Below are 22,957 nucleotides of genomic sequence, written 5' to 3'. Positions count from 1 at the left end.
GATATTGTATGAGAGTTTCACACCCCTGGTGTGACCCAGGGGTGTGAAACCATGAAACTATACATAAACTGGACTGTGCAGTATCTAAGAGTAGATGCGCGTCCTTTTCTAATAGAGTATTCATAAAATATTATCTCATCGGATAAACTTACAGGATCAATAAGTACTTACTGGATTAAAAACTATTTAAAACAGGTTTTACTGTATCTGGGATTTTATTAGGTATAATTAATATAATACATAAACTGATTTTATGTACCTATAGTCACCTGCCAGGCCATCCTATTTTGTTAAATTAGGTATTCTTAATAGAGTAGTGCTGGTGGTGCCGATGACTGTACCTAATTTAATCATTAGTCGATTTAGATTTTAGTAAGCGATGTGATTGGCAAAGCAAATAAAACAAGAAATTAATTTCAGAACTTTATTAAGGCTTAAAGCTATGTATTTCATATTATACATTTTCCAATAAATAAAGCATTTCTATTTTTTCTCTTCGTTTAAATTCAGAAATTACGATTCAATTCAATTAACTGATTCATTAAAAAAATATTTACATTGTGAATATTTATTGAATATATTGAAATATAATGCCTATAAAAATAACCACATATAAATTAAATTGAATTAGTATGCATAACAAATGCAATACATAATGTTACTAAATACTAATAATGTTATTTATTTTACATCACTAGTCATGATGAATTGACAGGTGTCAGAATCAGAAACGTATTCTTAGAGCGGACGGACTGTAATCTATGGTGTAACCCTCTGGATTTCCCCTGGCAGTTTTAAGTAGTTAATCAATTGGAGCACTAATAATGGCATTAAATAAGTATATGCATCCCCGTAATATCTACAGAACTCCTCCTGATTTTTCGAAACTGGCAAAAACATATAAGGAGTTTTCCAACGTAGCAAAAGTGGTAGGTAAATTATGCTACTTATATTTATTAGAACCATTTGTGAACCTAAATTTAGTTCCGGTGAAATTTAAATTCGTTTGGCATGAATTTAAGGGCGAAAAGGGGTGAGGGAGGATGGGGGTATCGTCCTCAACTCCCCGATACCACTCGCAATACAAGGTAATGGACCAAAACTGGAAAAAAATGTAATCCCATAGATGTAACTTCAAAATTAGACCATTCATCGACATAATTTCATTCCCTAACGTAACACACCCTTAAATTCGTTCCAAATGATTTAAATCCAACCCTTAGTTTCTTTTACGTTTTAGGACATCACTGGCAAGGTGAGTATTGACTTCAAAGATCCACACGTTTTAAGAGTTTTGACCAAATCCTTGCTTAAGTCAGACTTCAACCTTGATATTAATATTCCCGAGGATCGGCTGGTTCCAACACTTCCTTTGAGGCTCAATTACATTTTATGGATTGAGGATTTATTGAATGTTGTCAATAAAAATAATACAGTCAGGGGTCTTGATATTGGTAAGTAATACTCAACCGAGGGTACCAATGTTACTAATATTTCACATTTTTATTCATATATAAATAACAATAATATACAACAGGGACAGGTGCCTGTGCTATATATCCTTTATTAGCTGCAGTAAAGAACAAGTGGCAAATGATTGGCACGGAGACAGATGATGAAAGCTTACAGAAAGCAGCAGATAATATTAAGAGGAACAAATTACAGGATCTGGTTACACGTATGCAAGTTTTTATTCTTTTGTTATGTAATGTTTTAACATTAGTATAGTAATTCGCGCTGGCGTAACAGTTACAGCACTGGCTGTTGCGCTAGCAGTCACGAGTTCTATCCCCGCTCACGATAGACATTTGTATTGGCCATATAGATGTTTGTTGTGGTCTGGGTGTTTGTGCAGTCCTTGTGTGTTTCTCCACTGTGCCTGTATATATATATATATATATATATATATATATATATATATATATATATATATATATATACATATGTATATATATAATGGTAAAAATAATTATAATGATCTTTAAATGTCAGCTTTTAACTTATTTTCATAGTGTAAGACAAAGAGGCACAATATTTACCGTTTTAAATGTCAGGATAATTCAACAAAAGAGCTAGGAATCAAGTTGAAACGCGTTTATTAAAACCATACAAGTGAACAGCTTTGTCAATCAGGTTTGGCGAGTATTTAATTTTTCAGTGACAAAGAGTGACATGCAGAAAAATTATAATAATTGCAGTGAAAAAGAACTTCACAACAACTATATTTGAATGTGTATTTTCGGATGATAGCCAGCAAATGTTTGATTTTTGTATGTGCAATCCACCATTTTATACAAATATAGAAGAGTTGTTGGAATCTCGAAGTCCAGCCAGGTAAAAAATCTTTATGTAAAATAAGAAATCCAAAATATTTGAAAAGTTAAAGTTTATTTATGTTAATACTCTTAATACATATTCATGCCAGTAACATGCAAATTTTATCATTAGGCTGTAATTTTAAAAACAAAATCTTTTTTTTTTGTTTAATAAAGACCTATACCAAAAAATGGTTTCACTGGATCCCCTCATGAGCTCATAACTGAAGGCGGCGAACTACAATTTTGTAGAAAAATTATAGAAGAAAGTAAAATATACAAAAACAAAATTCTGTAAGTAATTTTTTACTACTATTTAACATACAATACTACTATTTAACAAACAATGCTAAAACCAATTCTTGACACTTTTTTTATGAAATAATTGTGTTTGCGCGCAAATGAAAAAATAACCGACTTCAATTACATCGACGAGTAATACAACGTAGATCGATGAAAAAATAGTCAAGTAACTATGTGTTATCAAAAATTACTCAAAAAGTAGTTATCAGATCTCGATAAAATTTATATGTGACCACATGATAAACATCAGCTTTTGATTAAATTAAAAATTATCAAAATCGGTACACCCAGTAAAAAGTTATTGCGGATTTTCGAGAGTTTCCCTCGATTTCTCTGGGATCCTATCATCAGTGCCTAGTTTCTTTATCATGGTACCAAACTACGGATATCCCCTTTCCAACAAAAAAAGAATTATCAAAATCGGTACATCCAGTAGAAAGTTACTGCAAATTTTCTAGAGTTTCCCTCGATTTCTCTGGGATCCCATCATCAGATCCTAGTTTCCTTATCATGGTATCAAACTAGGGATATCCCCTTTCCAACAAAAAAAGAATTATCAAAATCGGTACATCCAGTAGAAAGTTATGCGGTGTAATACAATGTAGGTCGACGAAAAAAGCGTCAAGTAAAAACGCATTATTAGATATAACTCGAAAAGTAGTTGTTAGATCTCAAATAAATTTAAACGGGACCAATAGGCACACACTACCTTTCGATTAAAAAGAAAAATTGTCGAAATCGGTCCACACGGTTAAAAGTTCTGATGTAACATACCTACATAAAAAAAAAAAAAAAAATAGTCGAATCTAGAACCTCCTCCTTTTTTGGAAGTTGGTTAAAAATTATTTGGTTTTTAGTTTTTATAAGTAAAAAGTGGGAAAGTTCAATTTCTGGTATTCATTTATATTTATGTACTAACTTCCCGAACAGACTTTGTTCTGTCAAAAATTTCATCATTACAGCCTATACAGTCCACTGCTGGACATAGGCCTCCACAAGTTTACGTCAAAAATAACGTGAACTCATGTGTTTTGCCCATAGTCACCACGCTGGGCAGGCGGGTTGGTAACCGCAGTACTGCCTTTGTAGCACCAAAGACGCTGCTGCCCGTCTTCGGCCTGTGTATTTCAAAGCCAGCAGTTGGATGGTTATCCCGCCATCGGTCGGCTTCTTAAGTTCCAAGATGGTTGTGGAACCTTGTTATCCCTTAGTCGTCTCTTACGACACCCACGGGAATAGAGGGGGTGGCTAAATTCTTTAGTGCCGTAGCCACACAGCACTTTTACACAATTTATACACACAATTTATAGTAATTTTGTTTTTTTTTTTTTTGTATTTTAATACCTTCCGTGCGCCTTAAGGACAAAAAATAAATCAGCCGAATTTGTCGAGCCATTCTGGAGTTATGCGCTTAGCAACAATCATTTTATCTATATAGATATGTACCTATATGAATTATAATTGCTTGAATAAATAACTGAGTAATGTTTTAATTATTTCAGAATATTTACTACTATGGTTGGTCACAAATATAACTTGAAGGAGCTAGTTCTAGATCTCAAAGCAGAAGATATTGAGCATACTACCACTGAATTTTGTCAGGGTCGTGTGACGCGATGGGGCTTAGCTTGGACATATGGAGATGTTAAATTGTCTGAGTTGGGTAAGTTTCATAACATCTAAGAAAGTGTAAGCAAAAAAAGGAAAGGATTAAAATATTTTTTCTTTGGCTTTTCAGTTGCAGCAAAACATAAATCTCGAAAGAAAAATGTACCAATTAAATTTAGTTTACCAGAACTACCTGTTGAAAAAAATAATGTAACTGATTACTTCGAAAAAGTAAAAGCAATACTACAAAATTTAAAAATTATTTTTAAAATAATTAGTAAAAGAAAAAATGAAGTAAACCTTAGTGTTATTGCACATGAGAACACTTGGTCGAATCAACGTCGAAAAAGAAGACTTCTTAAACAGTCTTTAGAAACCCAAGCTAAACAGATTAAACTTGATTCTGAAAATCATATATCAGAAGGATTAAATCCTTCAGAAGTTTTGTCTAATGAACATGATCATCATTCGGAAAACAATGAAACTGAAGAAGAAAAGATAGCAAAGCAATTATTTAAGGCTGAACAAGAATCAGTTGTCCAAGGTTTTATGAAACTTTATATAAAAGAAAATCATCCAAATATTGAAATGGAATATGTAAGTGGTAGTGCCGGAAAGGAAGGATTACATCAAATAATGCAGTATATTAAAAATAACTGGAAGTAAATGTATTTTTAATTTTATAAGCAAAACTGCTTAATGAACAAACAGGTTTAATATATAACTCAATATCAGTCTTTCGTTTTATTTATCTCATTTAAAATTTTAAATAAAAAATTCAACTTTGATTAAATTATTTTTATAACATATCTGAGGTTCAAACATCTAGCATCCATAAACCACGTAGCCTGGTCGAAGGGGGGAAGGATAACTTTGAATGCTACGCTGAGCTACGTAACGGGGGGAGGGGGTAAGAGCAAAGCTACGTAGTTTTCTTCAGATGAAAATTTTCATCTTAAAAGATGGAAAAAGATCCATTGTTTATGCTATATATAAAGAAGATATCCCAATAATCGATAACTTACAAGAGTGGCTAAAGCCAGTAAAGTGTCATTTGAGTGCCATTGAGATATTAAGCAAAAAAAAATTATTATTCCTTTAAAATACTAAATTTTAAAAACTGAATTGACTGCTCATCCTATTCGACCCTTATATGTTCGCCGACTGGAAAGGGATCAGTGTTTTTATATAAAATAATTATATTGATTGCTTTTCTCTTACTTAACAGTGACAAAATGTCCACGTATAAGTGCTCGATCGAAGGAGTCGTACCATATACCCAAAACCAAAACCAAGTATGGCGACAACGCATTCATTCTACGTGCAACTTTCATAAATAATATACTTTTTAAAACAATCTGGTGCTTACTAATTCTTATAAGAGTAGGGTTAGAGAATTGGCTTGCAACAAATCTTGGTAATGTCTAATCTAAGGTTTATTTATTGTTTAATATTGTTTCGTAATATTTCTTCCTTTGCCTGCAATTGTTAGCTTGAATTTACTTTTTAATTAATTGATCGTTGCGATATTAAACTAATCCGCCAGACCCAGGTTGAATACACCTGTTCTTGTCCGATTACCGAAGTTAAGCAACGTCGGGTGCGGCCGCCTGGGACAACCGCGTGTTTCAAGTAATTTTTCTTTAAGTTTTCTAATTTCTTACATTTCACATATTTTATGGTAAATTAAAAAATAAATAGGAAATTCTGATTTGAACTGTTTACGGAAACTACCGTGAGTCCGTGATATATTGAATTTCTTTTAATTAAAATAAAAAAATTAATGTTTGTTTTTGGGTAGGTAGAGCCACCTAGCATCATAGCATGTACTATAAAAACTACAAAGGTATTAATTATATATAATATATATTATATTAATAGTATTGCATTGCAATCTATTATAGATGACGCTAAAATTAAATATTAATAAAATGTTAAAAGAATTTTGACACTATAATTTAGTCTCTGCAAGTTTTTTGTAATTTAGCTTAACATAAAAAAATATAGATTATGGTCGAAACTCAATTTTTAACCGACTTCCAAAAAAGGAGGAGGTTCTCAATTCGACTGTATTTTTTTTTTTTTTTATGTATGTTATCCCTAAATCAGGTGTTCTTAAGGTAGAAAATACCGAAGTTACAAAGGTTTCCGCAAAATGGACAAACTTGTAAAAAGTATTATATTTGGCCCGGTGTCCAAATAGAGGGTTTTGGCAAAAAATATTCATTATATTGATATTATCATAGATACTCGGCAAAGAACACCACATTTACCAATTATGTAGCGCAATAACACATCATATCACACATCAAAAAGTTGTTATCAGATCTCGATAAAATTTAAATGTGACCACATGATAAACAACTGTACACCCAGTAAAAAGTTATTGCGGATTTTCAAGTTTCCCTCGATTTCTTTGGGATCGCATCATCAGATCCTGGTTTCCTTATCATGGTACCAAACTAGGGATATCCCCTTTCCAACAAAAGAAGAATTATCAAAATCGGTACATCCAGTAGAAAGTTATGCGGTATAATACAACGTAGGTCGACGAAAAAAGCGTCAAGTAAAAACGCATTATTAGATATAACTCGAAAAGTAGTTGTTAGATCTCAAATAAATTTAAATGGGACCAATTGACACACACCACCTTTCGATTAAAAAAAAATTGTCGAAATGTGACCACATGATAAACACCAGCTTTCGATTAAATTAAAAATTATCAAAATCGGTACACCCAGTAAAAAGTTATGCGGATTTTCGAGAGTTTCCCTCGATTTCTCTGGGATCCCATCATCAGATCCTGGTTTCCTTATCATGGTACCAAACTAAGGATATCCCCTTTCCAACAAAAAAAGAATTATCAAAATCGGTACATCCAGTAGAAAGTTATGCGGTATAACACAACGTAGGTCGACGAAAAAAGCGTCAAGTAAAAACGCATTATGTCCATGAATTCAGAATTGAACGCAATTTGACATTTGACATGAATTAAATATGAAATTTAACATTGGCAACATTGTGTATAGCAATGTAGTTTTTTTTAATTTTAATATTTTTTTGTACTTATCGTAAATACTATACGAATTTATTGTGATAAAAAGACAAACAAGTTACTAGATAATTAGATAATAATAAGTGCAGTTAGAAAGAAAGTTTCGTTAAATATTTTTTGTCATATGTTTAAATAATTTGTTTTTGTATATATTTTTTGAACATAGTAACGAAAATGAATTATTTGGGTAACTTTGCAACTATAAATTTATTTTGATAAAAGTGTAGGTATTTCATAAAGTAATATTGTTTAAATTTATAGATTCATCAGACGATGATTCGAGTAGTGATGAAAGTCCTGTGCCAAGTAAACGGCCACGAGCGGACACGTACGGTGCCTCATCAACAACCTCTCACGGTTCAGGTTTGTGTTTCTGTTTAAAAATTATCATTGACGCAATATATTTGATTAGGAACATATTTTACATAATTTAATGTCATATTCAAGTAGACTGGGTAGATAAAATTAACTGAATACAACAGTATCATGTATACATGTTAGTATTATCTTTCAAATTGTAGTACTTTTGAACTAATCAATAAAATCCTAAGACTAGTAATAAAACTTGCTTTTTAACCAAAGAAAAATAATTTTACTGTGTAATTTTTAGTCCTTCAAGAATCTGATGAAGAGGCACCTGAAACACAATATACAGAAGGTTGTGCAAGTGAAGGTCATAGACCCAGTAAAATTAGACTAAGCTATACAGAAAATAACTTTGAAAGAGAAAATAGATTAAGCAGAAGTAGTTTAAGTGAAAATTGTTCATCACCAAATGAACAATATGATGAGTATCGACCAGGATTTAAGGATAATGATGGAGAAGAAGGAACTGGTCGGGCAAGCTTTCAAATGTCCAATGATAATACTTTTTACAACAAACCACTTAATATGAATAAAGATGTTGATTCATACACAAGCGGGTATTCTGAGATATCTAAGAAGTTGATGACCAACATGGGTCATAAGCCTGGAAGAGGATTAGGTAAATTTGAACATGGTAGGGTAGAACCGGTACAAGCTTCTACTCAAAAAGGAAGAAGAGGTTTGGGCTTAAAACCTTCTGTTGTGGGTGATGTACCTCAAGACTTTAAGTGGTCCTCAGATGATACACTACCTTTGGCCACAGAGGAAGTGGTAAGTTTGCTACATATTGTTAGATGTTATCAACGATTAAGTTTTGAGAAAAGAAAAAAAATAGGATATTTTTAATAGAATATTATAATTTTCATAGAATAATGGGTACAAAACCGGTGACTAATTTATGGGGTTGGGGGGAGAGGGGTTGAAGGGGGGGAGGGTGAGGTATTCCCTCCGCGCCTTCAGCTTAAAAAACACTCAAGGGGTAGGGCAGACCAAGACCATGTGGACAGTGGGGTGTTCCGATTCGGTTTTGGGTATTTTTCGAATTTCCATACCTATATTCTAGCACGTAATGTTACTAATTTTATTAGAATATTATGTCTGACACGTTATTTTGTTTAAAAGTGTCTATTTGTCAGTCGTTAAAGGTCAATTCGTATCATATGTATGTTGATATTGCAGTAGAGATCGTTTTTACGTACATTTATTCGAAAATAACGTGTGAAAGTCGTGGAACGGAGCATGAGTGCACTTCCTGCAGCACCGGAGTTAAGGTAGAGTCAGAAATAACAAAAATTTAAGCCCCCATAAATTATTCACCGGCTATGTAAATTGCCGAATAATGTATTTTTCAAAGAATAATACTATTTTTTCTCAAAACGTAATCCTTGATATAATATAAAAAATTGGCCAAGTGTGAGTTGGACTCATGAACGAAGCTTTCCGTACCATTGACTATGTTGTCGCATGTTAAAAAAATAAACTAGAGAGAAATTAAATTCTTAACGCAACAAACTAAAAAAAAAAAACTATAAATCAAATAAAAGGACGATGAAATCAAAAATAACAGATTGAAATTAATTTATTACAAAGTATCAAGCCAAAGAACAACACGGAGGGCAGTCGCCATAGCGTTTTTTACCGATACATAACTGTCTGTCATTTTTTGCGGGGGGATCACTGACACGCACACTATCTAATTCCGCCTTAATTAGCCTTGAATATTGATTTTATTTTAATTTTATTATCTACTAGCGGACCCGGCAGACGTTGTCCTGCCCGGAAAAGAACCCAAAGCAAGGAAGCTACCAAATTTGATAGCTTACATACCGATAGCAGCGCCACCTAACGGGTCCAATTGAAATAAAAACTACCATATCTTCCAAGTCAGACAAAATTACAGATGCTTACAAAATTTGATAAAAATTGGTTAAGTAGTTTCAGAGTTACATACCAATAGCGGTGTCATCTACTGGGTCCAATTAAGATAAAAACTACCCTATCTCCCAAGTTGGACCAAACTACAAATGCTTAAAAAATCATCATCATAATTTCAGCCTATCACAGTCCACTGCTAGACATAGGCCTCCACAAGTTCACGCCAAAAATGGTGTGCACTTATGTGTGTTACCCATAGTCACCACGCTGGGCAGGCGGGTTGGTGACCGCAGGGCTGGCTTTGTCGCACCGAACACGTTGCTGCCCGTCTACGGCCTGTATATTTCATTGTCAGTAGTTGGATGGTTATCCCGCCATCGGTCGGCTTTTTAAGTTGGCCAATGTGGTAGTGGAACTGTGTTATCCCTTAGTGGCCTCTTACGACACCCACAACCGTTTTTACTGTATGTAAATTAAATTAAAATGCAGTCTACGAATAAGAGCAATTTAATCATTAATAACTTACGTACATTTTACGCCCTAATATATTATATAAAAAAGCGATAAAGTTTAAATTGACTCTACATTTTTGTTACAAAACGTTTGTATGGGAAAAAGAAGAGGGCTGTTTAGGGTTTTCACGGAAATTATTTATATTTTTCTCGCCGTAAAGCCATCCTTGGACTTAAGAGCCATTTCACAATTTTACGCTCTGCAAGTTTAGGTAAATTTGGTCGCATCGCGCGAGTCGTACGAGCCGCGCGATCTTTGTGCTAGTACGTATAGTGTGACAACCAAAAGACCATCGTGATCATTTTCTGATGTATAATAAAAATTATAACTATGGTATAAAATGTTTTTTACATAATTAATTTGTTAAAAATTTCAAGTATGTTATATAACAACAGTCAATAAATTTAAAATAAAATTAAAAAAATCAATTTTATGAAACAATTTTTTTAAATTGATTTAGTTTTTTCGGTTTACGAATGAATCTAATATTTACGATATGAATAAAAAAGCATTTAATGACATCGACACCGACAAACATATTAATTAACAAATAACAAGACAAACAGATTGAAATGCCTATTTGTATTGATAGTGTGAGAAAAGAAAATTAAATTATACATTTGTTTACAGAAATTATCATTATATTATTTTACAGTCATTTTCGTAATATGTTTATTTTATTATGAAAGTATCAAATGCGTTTTATCCGCTATAACAACAGGCGCTTGGCGCTTGTGAGCGAAAGAGACGGCTGCGCAGAATTTGGCGTGGACCTTACCTCTAAGAGCGCTAGCGCTCGACTGATTTACCGGGCTTGATGCGTGGCAATATATACTATCTTTTTATTATTTAATATAAAATGTATTAAAAATAATTACATCTTTTAATTATTTTTTTTGTATTCCTTAATGATGTAAGTTTACTTTGATGAAGATAGTTCGTTAAAATTTCTTAGTTTTCTAAGACAAATATCGCTTTTAAAATTGTACTTATTTGGAAAATATTCGTAACTTTAAATTTTTTTTATCGTTTAATAGAGATACAAATGGAATAAAAATCTATGATAGTGGACAACAAAATTATATTCCACATATTATGATATTTTTTTAAAAATGGTTTCAACGTAGAGGTTATTGAAAAGTAGGACTTCAAAGTATACATTGCGACCGTTTACCCAGGGAGGAGGCTGATGAAAAGGTTAATAATTTTATACACATAATATAAATCAAAATTCTGATCTGACTATGGACTACAACAAAGGTTGCTCTATTATATTTCAAGAATATAAATTACATTATTGCATCCAACACTGAGATTAACGACGTCAAAATATTACAATTTCGCGGATTGTTACCGATTTTTGTGAAATGGCTCTTAAACGAACATTTAAAAAAAAGAATTGGTAAAATTGGTCCAGGCGTTGTTGAGTTATACGCTTACGAACACATTTTGCGATTCATTTTTATATATAAGATTATTAAAGTAAAAATACTACTGAGTAGTGTTTACCAGTTGCCATTATTGATATCGAGCAAAAATGGGAAAAAAAATCGCGTTAGTTGTATGGAATACGCCCTTAAATATTTATTTTATTTTGTTTTTAGTATTTGATGTTATAGTGGCAACAGAAACACATAATTTGTGAAAATTACAACTGTCTAGCTATCGCCGTTCTTGAGATACAGCCTGGTGACAGACAGACAGCGAAGTCTCAGTAATAGGGTTCCGTTTTTACCTTTTTTAAATTTTCTCTTTTAGGTATGGATGCCTCATCCTCCAGAAGATACTCTTGATGGTGATGATTTAGAGAAGTGGTTAAAAAAAGGTCCTAAAAAATTAACCATTGATGATGAGACTGACTTTGTTGATCCCCAAATATTAAAAGGAATAGTAAATTCTAAAGTAAGTGCAAAGTATCTACAATTTTGGTAAAAATAAATTTTCTAAACTACATTATTTTGTATAAATACTGTGTTTTGTAATAAATAAATATCAAATCTAAGTAAAGTTCATATTTGGAAAAATAGTAGAGATAAAAGTCAAATAAACTACACATATCTGCAGTGATATTAATTTTAGAAAATTAAATTAAATTTTACCATGGGTAGTGCAATTTTTTAACCGTTTTTTCAAAGTACACATATCTTTCTTAAAATGATAATTTATTTGTTTTATATAAAATGAAAAATAAATTTCAGACAATATTTGATAACTTGGATGGAGAAGATATGAGAACTGCTAGATCTCGTAGCAATCCATATGAGACAATAGGCTCTGTAATATTTTTAAACCGTGCAGCAGTAAAAATGGCTAATATGGATGCAATTTTGGACTTCATGTTTACCAGTCCCAAGAAACAGAATGGCGAACCAGCAGTCGACAAAAGAGATTTGTTGTATTTTGCAGATGTTTGTGCCGGCCCTGGAGGCTTCTCAGAATATGTTTTCTACAGGAAAGGCTGGAGAGCAAAAGGTACTTTACGATAAAAATTTGACGTTTCGAAATGTATGTTAGAAATTCTAACTATGTCTAATTTCATTTAATTTTAAATATATATTATATTTTGATCTGTAGGTTTTGGGTTTACACTAAAAAGTTCAAAAGATTTTAAGTTAAGCGATTTTTATGCCGGTACTCCAGAAACTTTCAATCCATATTATGGCGTAAATGATGATGGCAACATTTTTGATCCAGCTAATTTGTCGTCCTTAAAAGACCATGTTTTGAAGCACACAGAGGACATAGGCGTTCACTTTTTAATGGCGGATGGAGTAAGTTACACTGATGTTGCTTGTAATATTTTTATTATTTTATTATTATTAGAGATTATTCTCCAAACATACTTGACTTGAACTAAAACTAAAACTTTTGTAGGGATTTTCAGTCGAGGGCCAGGAGAACATTCAGGAAATATTATCGAAACAACTTTATTTATGTCAGTGTCTTGCTGCCTTAATGCTTGTAAGAACTGGTGGTCATTTTGTTGTTAAACTTTTTGATGTTTTTACTCACTTCAGCGTTGGAATTGTTTACATTATGTACAGATGTTTCGAAGAAGGTAGGTAAATTATATATGGTGTAATTAAGGCTAATTTTAATGCATGTAAATTTAATTATACTTAACCATTTTCAGTTTGTATACATAAACCAGTTACATCAAGGCCAGCAAATTCTGAGCGATATCTAATTTGTAAGTGGAAAAAACTTGGAACAGAAGCCGCAGAAAAACATCTGTTTTCTGTTAATTCAATGTTATGGAACAACCGAACAGGAGATGACGATGTGGTCGAGTTGGTGCCCTTGTCAGTCATTCAAGAAGACAGCGGCTTTTATGAGTATATATACAAGAGCAATTGTATGTACGTAAATAAATTATCCTTTAGTATTTTAAAAACTAACTATATAGTGTAAAAAATTATGTTAAACTACTCATGCATTTTTTGCCAGCGTTTGAATTACCCTATTAACGCCGAGTTGCACGAAAAGAAATTAATATTTAAGTAGTGATTAAACTAATTTAATCGCAAGAATTGTATGAAATTCTTGTGATTAAATTAGTTTAATCTCTACTTAAATTTTAATTTTGTTTCGTGCAACACGGCGTAAGTCCCTTGTGTTATTACCAGGTTGTTAAAGACAAAAACTTGACAAGTAGTTTGTTGAATTGGCTAAAGCGAAGTTTACCTGCATATATTTAAATCCATAGATATATAAAAGAGACTACGTTGCATACGTTTTATGTTTTATTTTCGATAAAGTCAAACAATAAAGGTCACTATTTTTATTTAGATTGTCATGCATTTGAAGTTCGAAGGTAGTAAATTTGTTATAAAATAGCTCATATTTAAATTCTTGAGACAAGTCATGTGGGTAATGTACATCTAACGTTTTTTTTTCATTGTGCAATCGGCTGGTAGGCCATGAACAGATACGGTGTCGCTCCATCTTGTTCAGGATGCAACTCCCATTGAATTTCAGCCCTTTAGTGTGTTACAGCTAATCAGGTTGACAGCCTTCATCGTCAAACATGTGCTGTCGCTTTTTTAGAAGGCGATTACTTTCAGGTATCGTCAGCTGAAACCCGCGAAGGTTTGGAAGTAGCCTTCGCGGCTTTCCAGACGTCGTGGCGGTTGGCTTGGCGGACTGCTTTGCAGACGACGCCGCGATCAGCATGACGGCTGTCTTGGTATAAGTCGCAGGGGTAGGGGTGGAAGACTTTCCCTTCCCTTTTTTTACTACTGCGGTCCAGGATTTCTCTTGGGCAGCAGTGGACGGGCCAATCGTGGGGCGGCTGTCACCTCGGGACCTCGAGGTGTAGGTGACGGCTTAGGTAGTGCGGAAGCCACCACCTTTGCCCTCGGTGGAGGGCGCGACGTTGGGCCTGGCAGCAGCCGGTCCTCGATCCCCGCTAGCCGGACGTCGAGCATGTCGCCCAGCGTAGTGGTCAAGGACCGCTTTAGCTCCTCGACCACCATCCCCAGCGAGGGTGCAGATGTCGTTCGCACTCCAGTAGCGGCAGCGGTGGCAGCGGCGCTAGTGGCCGCAGCCGCCTGCGACTCGGCGTCGGTGAAGCCGCGCCTCAGCGCCTTCACCTCGGCTTTGATCGCCTAAACCTCCAGCTTGAGGCGGTGCTTCTCCGCCCTCAGCCGCCTCGTTTCTTCGGCTTCACTACGGTTCGCCAGCGCGTCAAGCTCGGTGAGGGCCGAGGCGGACCTCTTCAGCCGGGCCACAAACTGTCCTTTGAGAGTGCCAGACTTCTTGGCAACCTCCAAGATGCAGGCGAGGCCCTCGCCCGCGCGCGGCCGAAGTTCCTGCGCATTTAGCACGCTGGTATCAGAAACTCCGGCGAGGAAGTTGGACTCGATCTCTTCTGTACTCCCGTCAGTGACGCTCCCGGGCCTGTACTGCCTGCCACGGAGTACGGCATCCAGTTCGTCCGCAATAGGCACTGGGGTAGATTTTAAAAATTTTGCCCTCATACTCGAACCCGCCTTCGAGCCCAACGGCCTCCCACGCCTTGCAGTGGTTATTTTGGAGACCGCCGTCTCCTCCGTCTCCGTGTCTGAACCCACAAAAAAAAACGGAGATCTCTTCCTTCCCTCAGTACGGCCCTGAGAAGGACTTTTTCCAACAATGTCCATGTCGAGGTCAGACTCGACGTTCGGCTCGTCCAGACGACGGTCGGACTCGGCTTGGCCCTGAGAAGGGCCGTTGGGTTGGCCCCGAGAAGGGCCGTCGGCTTGGCCCTCAGCTACTGCTTTGTCCACTACAATCTTACATATAAAGAGATTGCAATGCTCGTATGAGGACACTGCTCACACAGTTCACAGACAATGCTAACCACAATTCATTGCTCATCACTCTATCATAGGTCTTTTCCAAATCCACGAACGCGTAATAGACTTTTTTGTTTTTTGCCAAACACTTTTCGGCTATGCACCGCAAAGAAAAGACCTGATCCGTACATCCCATTCCCTTTCTAAATCCCGCGAACAAAGTGTATATGGCAAGTGTGGATGGAAGGGTTGCAAGGGTCTACCCCTTAGGCGGACGTTCTGAGACCAAAAAAGGCCAGGTCAAGAGTAAAACCGAAGAGCATGTATGAAGGGAATAATGAAAGTGGACGAAGCGAAAGAACTATGTAAGGATCGTAGCAAGTGGAAAGAAGTGGTCTCTGCCTACCCCTACGGGAAAGAGGCGTGATTGTATGTATGTATGTATGCATTAATCTTTAAAAAATTTAACGTAAAAAAATTTTAAAAACTATACGTGTCCATGTCAGTGAAAAGATCAATTGGTTATTTATTCGTATAAAGTTTGTTAATGCGTATTTTTGTTTCGTTTTTAGAATTGGCGAAAAACAAATAAAAAATCTTTTGAAGATAGCTGAATTTAGTAAAGACAAAACATTAATTGATGAGAATCAAGCTGACATGAAAGAACAATGTTTGAAGCTATGGAAAGTAAGAACCATAAAAATATTATAATATAGCTGTTTCAGATGTATAACTGTCTACTTGCAAATATATTTATATTTAAACAATTAATAACATTCGTATTTTCACTCGATTGATTATATACATTGCAGGATGATTAAATTTTTAGTATCAAATAATAAATTGGACAAAAAAAAAATTTAAATTTATATTATTCTAGATCATAATTAGCCTACATAAAGATCAAGGAAAAGAGAGTTATGACAGATTATTCCATAGTATGGGAATAAGTGTAATGGAAGATGTAATGTTGTGCCAAAGACAAAAGGAGTTAAAGATTTTTTTTTTTTCAGTTACCAGACAAAGTACGTACAAAACCAGAGCGTCGCAGTCCCGACGACACCTTAACAAACATCTTAAACATATCAAAGAGCACAAAGGGAGGCGTTCCGAGCGCATATTCCTTTAAAAACAGTCACCTCAATAAACCTGCGAAGTATTTAGAAAAACCTGCTGATTTAAGAACAATGTTTGCTAATGTGTATGATTGGCATTTTACTTTTTTGAGTAGTGGTAAAAACAGTCCAGACTTAAGGATTTTTATAGGTAAAATGTTCGTTATTTTAGGAAGTTATATTGTTATAGGCGTGCCACGCGGTTTTTAACTACGAGTCGAAATAATAACACGACTAATTACAAATATATTTTTTTTTTGTTAATTGGCATTTTCTATCATATATATTAATACGTGAAGCAAACACTTTTGCCCTTTTTTACCAAAATTTGCGCGGACGGAGAAGTGTAAAAATTCGCACATTTATAGTTTATGTACAGAAGGACTGCAGAATGTTAATATTTTCTTAAATTACAAAATACATTAAATTAATTAAAAAAAAAAAAAAAAAACATTACATACCATGGTAGTTATTTGACACATACACACACACGCATATATACTCTTTTGTTTATTATTATAGAAATATAGTTTTGACAACAGAACCTTAATAATGTTCAAACTTATAATTTAAATTAATTATGGTTGAATTTCGACCACTGGGCGACCACTAGTTTAAATTAAAATACATATAATTATTTCTAAAACTAAGAACTCCCTACTAATTGCAAGTCTACTAACAAAAGCAACACTGTTGTTTTTGGTTAATGTGTCTTTTATACAATTTTGAAAGCTTCTTCCTCCACTTTAGTTCACTTATTTCATTTCTTATAACATATCTCTAAAATCATCGTAAGAGCGCTTTGTTTTATTTTATTCATAAATAATTTGTGTTATATATTCTTTATATAACACAAATTATTTGTGTCCTCCTTTCTAACTTTTAAACCAAGATAAAAGTTAAACTTTTTTTTTAATATCATATCAAAAATCGACCGTTCCAGCGGGGATTAAACCTGCATCTCTAACTCTCTTTATCCCCGCTGAAACGGTCCATTTTTGATATGATATTTAAAAAAATGTTTAGAATTCCCTAATGTGTGGATAACACAAAAATAAATAATACGAAGATAAAAGTTAAAAACTAAAACCCGACTATGAGAAAAAAAATTAGTACGTCACTTTATGTCCTATAGAGGGCGTCACATTCAATGTAATGTGACACCATATAGTCTATAACCAGCGGACAATTAAGATTAAGACTTATGATACGTAATTTGTCTATATGACAAGGAGGTTGGTAGATATGAACATACATACATGCATACATACATACATACATGCATACATAAATGCATACATACATGCATACATACATACATACATGCATACATACATACATGCATACATACGTACATACATAGACTGCTAAAATTATAACCCTCTATTTAGTTTTGCCATAGTCAGATAATAACTCCATTAGTTTCATTGCAAACCATTCAGTAGTGTTTGACAGAAGTAATTTCATTCATTCATTTAGTGTGCGCTTAGCTAAAAAAATATTTAAATATGGATATATAAGCTATAACATTAATATTTCACGAGATAATTTCGAAAATAATCCAATTCACTTTTTCAAAATTCCACCTATGACAATATTTGAAATTTGTAATTGGCTATTTTTGTAAATAAAAAATGTATTATTATGTTAAAATATTTTAAAGAAATTTTCATTATATTTAACTTTGTTTGAAGGAAATTTAATTGCTTTCAATTCTCAGTAGAAAGATTTAGAAATTGGAGTATGTATCTAGAATTTTAATTTTAAGATGAACACTTTTAAAAATTATCTCCTTTTATAGTTATGTATATGCAATTATTAAAATCTGAAATACAAAAAATACTTAATATTTTTAAATTTTAAAAATTTTGTTTTTTGTTTTCAGCTTGTGGAGGTAAACAAGTATATCAATTAGAGGGCACAAATTGGAGAATTGTTGCTGACCTACATATTACACTGCCGGCAAATACTCTACTTTATGGAGAGGTAATATTTAAATATTGGATCGTTTTTTTTATACAACTAGCTCGGTAAATAAGTGTTCGACTCACCTGATGGTAAACGATTAGCAAAATATTATAGATGCAACACCAGAAGCGTGGTAAACGCGTTGCCGACCTTACCCCTGACCCTCCCCAGGAGCTCTGGTCACCTTACTCTAACCCAGAAAACATCACTGCTTAAGATCAGTATTTTTAGCTGTGATCTTCTACTAGGTTGAGATACTTCCCAGACAGGCTTTTGCAGATTATGAGCGGAATAGTTCCTGCTGTGTCTCGCCTCAATAAATGCATAATATGATATAATATTTGCTCTTAGATTATTTGACATTAATATTGAAAGTTATTTTTCTTAGATCGCAAGAGAGTATCGCGGAGAGGGAGGTAAACAGATCCGCAGCAAGGCACTTCATGTTATAGACGCTATGGTACTTGGTGGTATTGATATATCAGACATGCCATTGACTGAACGGTAATTTACATTGTCACATTTAATAAATCTTAAAACAAAACGATTGAAATGGATAAATTATTTATCATAAACTTGATTCCATTGTATTTCTAATTTTCATTTTCTAATTTATTTATATATATTTGTAATAATGAATTACTAAATGGTATGTTAAGCGTAAAACTCGGAATGGCCGGACTGATTTAGGTAACTTTTGGTCTTCCTTTTTTAATTTGGTTTAAAGTTTGGGAAATTGTTTAAAAAAAATTAACTTTCAGAAAACGTATAGTTATTAAAACTTCACGCGTTTGAGAATTCGCAATACAGGAATACGTCTGTCAGGTCAGCGAGTAAATAAAACATTAAAATTTTTCAGGGTCAATCAATGTATTTTATTCTGCAACGCGTTAGAAAAACCAGATGATGCTCAAGCTCTTCCTATAAGATGCAAAAGATTTTTCAACCTGGAATCGTTTTCAACGGCGATAGCTAACCTAGAGTATAGAGTCATGAAAAGGATAAAGAAGGCTTTGACTGTTGATGTACCAAAACGAGGACAAAGAAACGAAATGTTCTATGAAATAGGGAGTCTTCTGTTTATAAAAGAAATAAAAGGTATGTCTGATACTTGATTGAAATTTATCTTTGACTTTGAAGTGACTTGCTGAAACTGACTGTGACTTGCTTGAAAGTGTATAGACACTAAAGATTTATACACTCAGCGGCGCATTAACTGGCCACCTACCTTTTTTCAATTTGTTCAAGATTCTATGCGATAAACTATTATGTTATAATTTAAGATTGGTTTAACATTTATGAAAACAAAAAAAAAACTTAGAAGTTTTTAAAAGGCAAAATAAAGAAAAAAAAAATGAGAAGTTTTCTTACAAAACAAAAAATCTGTAAAATAGTTAATTCGAAATTGTGCTATTAATTGTCAATTTAACTACTAAATATTGACTATATTCGAACGATCGTAAAGCTAAATATTGACTTCATCAAAGTAACCGGCAACAACTCTCGCTGATAAATGGCACAATCGAAATGACACATGGTACTTACCCTCGCCTCCTTGAGTCCACATAGTATGCACATTGGAAACTCTTTAGAGTCACCGTAAGTACACTGTGGGTACACCGTGTATTTGTTCCATTTTTACACGCTGAATCGACAGTACTTCCATAAAAATTCTGTTGCGATTAAACTTCGTTTTTCGGTATGTTTTCAAAGCAATTCCACGACAAATTCATGATGTAGTTATGCTGAAAAGATGGTAAATATACAATGGTTAAGTAGAAGTTTGTCAATGCTAATTCAATAGTTTTACAATTAAAACGCGATAATGTCACGGTAAAAACGACCAATCGAATTCATACAGCTATATAGCTAAAAACAGAGTTTTTACGATATATACACTAATATCATTATGAAATCGACACGTAACGATCATCTCTCTGATGTAAATCTTCTGCGACCGTCCTTATGTAAGAACCGGTCTGTCTGTAACACTGGATAGCGTATTGAATAATGGTTTGTGGATATCCAAGCATTCAGCCAATGCAATGCTGTCTGAAACCAGCGTCTGCAAGGTACACAGTCTTGGCTGGTCCAGCTGCGTCCTGTGGCCTTATTTTGGTGAAAATGAAATCACGGAACCCTAACCTAGATTTAAATCAAAGGAATGGTATCACAACGCTTTAAAACAATTTTTCAATTCTTATAGAATGTGTAGCTGAAATGTGAAATTTCGATTAAACGTATATTATTGATGAATAAAAACCACCAAAGTAAACATAACGAGTGTACGTTTGTTTTGTTTATTGTAAATTGATCCACTTATAATGTTGCGCCTGGCACTTAAAGTGCAAGTTAAGATAATGAAACGATATCGCATTTTAGATGGGTGACCGGTTAGTTACGAAAAAAAAATATACAAATATAGTGTACATAGCTTACCAACAAACATATCCTTCAGGCTGTAATATCCCGCTTTAGACCTCTTTTCCAATGTTGAAGAAGACTCAGAGCTTAATCCACCACGCTGCTCCAATGCGGGTTGGTGGACCAACAGACATAACACTCTCCCAACACAACACACACACTCACAAACTCATACATACATATTTAAACAATTCAAGAAATAATTTAATATATTTACCATCTTACAAAATTAAGCCTAAAAAATATTTATTCAATTAATGTATAAGATTAAAGGGGGAGGAGTAACTAAATAAATAAAAAAGGATACTATTATTTTAGAATTTTTTTTTATATTTCTGCGAACTGAAAAATATATTTTTTTCTTAAATTTCACGCGAACGTAGTCGCAGGCACAGCTAGTATAGCAATATAAACTTCATATATCTATTTATTAGGTGCTAAGCATGGCACCTAATAAATACGCGAAGGGAAAGGCGCTGATTGCCGAAATACAGGCTTTGTCTAGTTCGGCTACAGATGCTAATCTCACTAATTTTGATATTGTTGCCACATTATTATTGTAATATAGTGCTAAGTTTGTGAAATAAAGATACTTATTATTATTATTATAGCGCCTCTAATATTATCCAGCCTCATTGAATTATTAAATTTGTTTCAGAACCGTGGATAGCACAAATTTCAAAAAAAAGTGGATGTAAATACTATTACTGCGTCGGTCCAGACAGAAAACCACGAAGTGAATACTACATTCCAGATAAAGCACAACTAGATATGATTAGTGCGTATTCGGAGCGGGTTATGTGGCCATGGGAGTCGCCCAGTGCCATTTTTGAAGGTCTACCAAATGTACCACTTTCTAAAATACATATAGAGGAACATATAGGACTTCAAATTTAAATTTACAACCCAGAAGCATAAAGTTATCATATAATTTTCATAAAAAAATACACCATGTTCTTGAATTAAAAACTAAACGAATGAAACGATCTTTTTATATTAAATTCCTATCTCAAATATTTATTGATTTATAAAGTTATTAAATATTACAAAGCTAAATATTTTAAACAAAAAACGGAATTACAGCTAAACAGCACATATAATTATAATGAAACACCTTTTTTGGAAGTTAATGCGGATGATAATGTTTTTTTGATGCCCGACGTTTCGGATAATTTACAGCAACTATGGTCACGGCAGGCCCATAAAATCCGAAAAAATTGTTTCATTATAATGAGTGAAATTGGCGTAAACACCAAAAAGCACATATGCCAAAATAAAAATACAAGACTTTTTAGGTAGATGAACTAATACAAATGTGCTCCTAAAATAGTACCTAATTTAAAATTAATTTAGGATCTTTTTCATACATTTATGTGTCTTATTTTATGCGCTAGAACCAAACAGTTCGCAGAACACCTTTCATCATCATCATTTCAGCCTATTGCAGTCCACTGCTGGACATAGGCCCTCCACAAGTTCGCGTCAAAAATGCATGAACTCATGTGTGTTGCCCAAAGTCACTACGCTGGGCAGGTGGGTTGGTGACCGCAGGGCTGGCTTTGTCGATTGCACCTAAGACGCTGCTGCCCGTCTTCGGCCTGTGTCTTTCAAAGCCAGCGGTTAGATGGTTATCCCGCCATCGGTCGGCTTCTTAAGTTCCAAGGTGGTAGTGGAACCTTGTTATCCCTTAGTCGCCTCTTACGACACCCACGGGAAGAGAGGGGGTGGCTTTATTCTTTGGTGCCGTAGCCACACAGCACCTTTAATATTATTAACACCTTTAATATTATTATATTTAATTTTGATATACATATATTAGTGTAAAGGTGTGGGGAACAGGGTGTAAAGTTCCTCATCCACCCTTGAAAAGGGAGGATCCTCCGACTAGACGGGTGTTCTGTCTGGTGGGCTACCGGACCGGACCTACCGTTGTTGTCGGGTTCTTGTATATAATTATGTTCAATCGCTCGAATAACTTTAATATCGTGATGTGGGATACGTCAGTTTTTAGTTCGTATGTGGTTCGTACGTTCATAGGTGGTATGAGATAGATGTCGCTACAAACTCATAATAGCATCTGAGAACGACACGTGTGCTCTCAGAAGCACCGTGGGGAGACTCACAAGGATTAAAATCCAG

At 34.2% G+C, this 22,957-nt stretch overlaps 2 protein-coding genes across 2 annotated transcripts; both read left to right on the top strand.

The window, feature by feature from the left end:
* Nucleotides 1–744: 744 nt before the first annotated feature.
* Nucleotides 745–4,960, top strand: LOC123656299 (U6 small nuclear RNA (adenine-(43)-N(6))-methyltransferase). Its single transcript, XM_045592004.1, has 7 exons — nt 745–929; nt 1,241–1,454; nt 1,538–1,678; nt 2,199–2,334; nt 2,493–2,609; nt 4,121–4,281; nt 4,357–4,960. The coding sequence occupies exons 1-7, from the start codon at nt 825–827 to the stop codon at nt 4,890–4,892; spliced, it is 1,410 nt and encodes a 469-aa protein (XP_045447960.1). The 5' UTR covers nt 745–824; the 3' UTR covers nt 4,893–4,960.
* A 2,290-nt stretch (nt 4,961–7,250) lies between these two features.
* Nucleotides 7,251–21,801, top strand: LOC123656484 (cap-specific mRNA (nucleoside-2'-O-)-methyltransferase 1). The gene is made up of 14 exons (XM_045592161.1): nt 7,251–7,468; nt 7,543–7,644; nt 7,892–8,418; nt 11,794–11,937; nt 12,234–12,507; nt 12,610–12,806; nt 12,910–13,093; nt 13,169–13,394; nt 15,884–15,998; nt 16,325–16,577; nt 18,312–18,412; nt 18,783–18,898; nt 19,254–19,492; nt 21,477–21,801. Exons 1-14 carry the CDS (start codon nt 7,456–7,458, stop codon nt 21,713–21,715), a joined length of 2,730 nt encoding a protein of 909 aa, XP_045448117.1. The 5' UTR covers nt 7,251–7,455; the 3' UTR covers nt 21,716–21,801.
* Nucleotides 21,802–22,957: the final 1,156 nt, after the last annotated feature.

Source organism: Melitaea cinxia, chromosome 9 (assembly GCF_905220565.1).
Source record: "Melitaea cinxia chromosome 9, ilMelCinx1.1, whole genome shotgun sequence".
In the NCBI taxonomy this organism is placed as follows: Eukaryota; Metazoa; Arthropoda; class Insecta; order Lepidoptera; family Nymphalidae; genus Melitaea; species Melitaea cinxia.
This window is presented reverse-complemented; position numbering and strand designations above follow the sequence as displayed.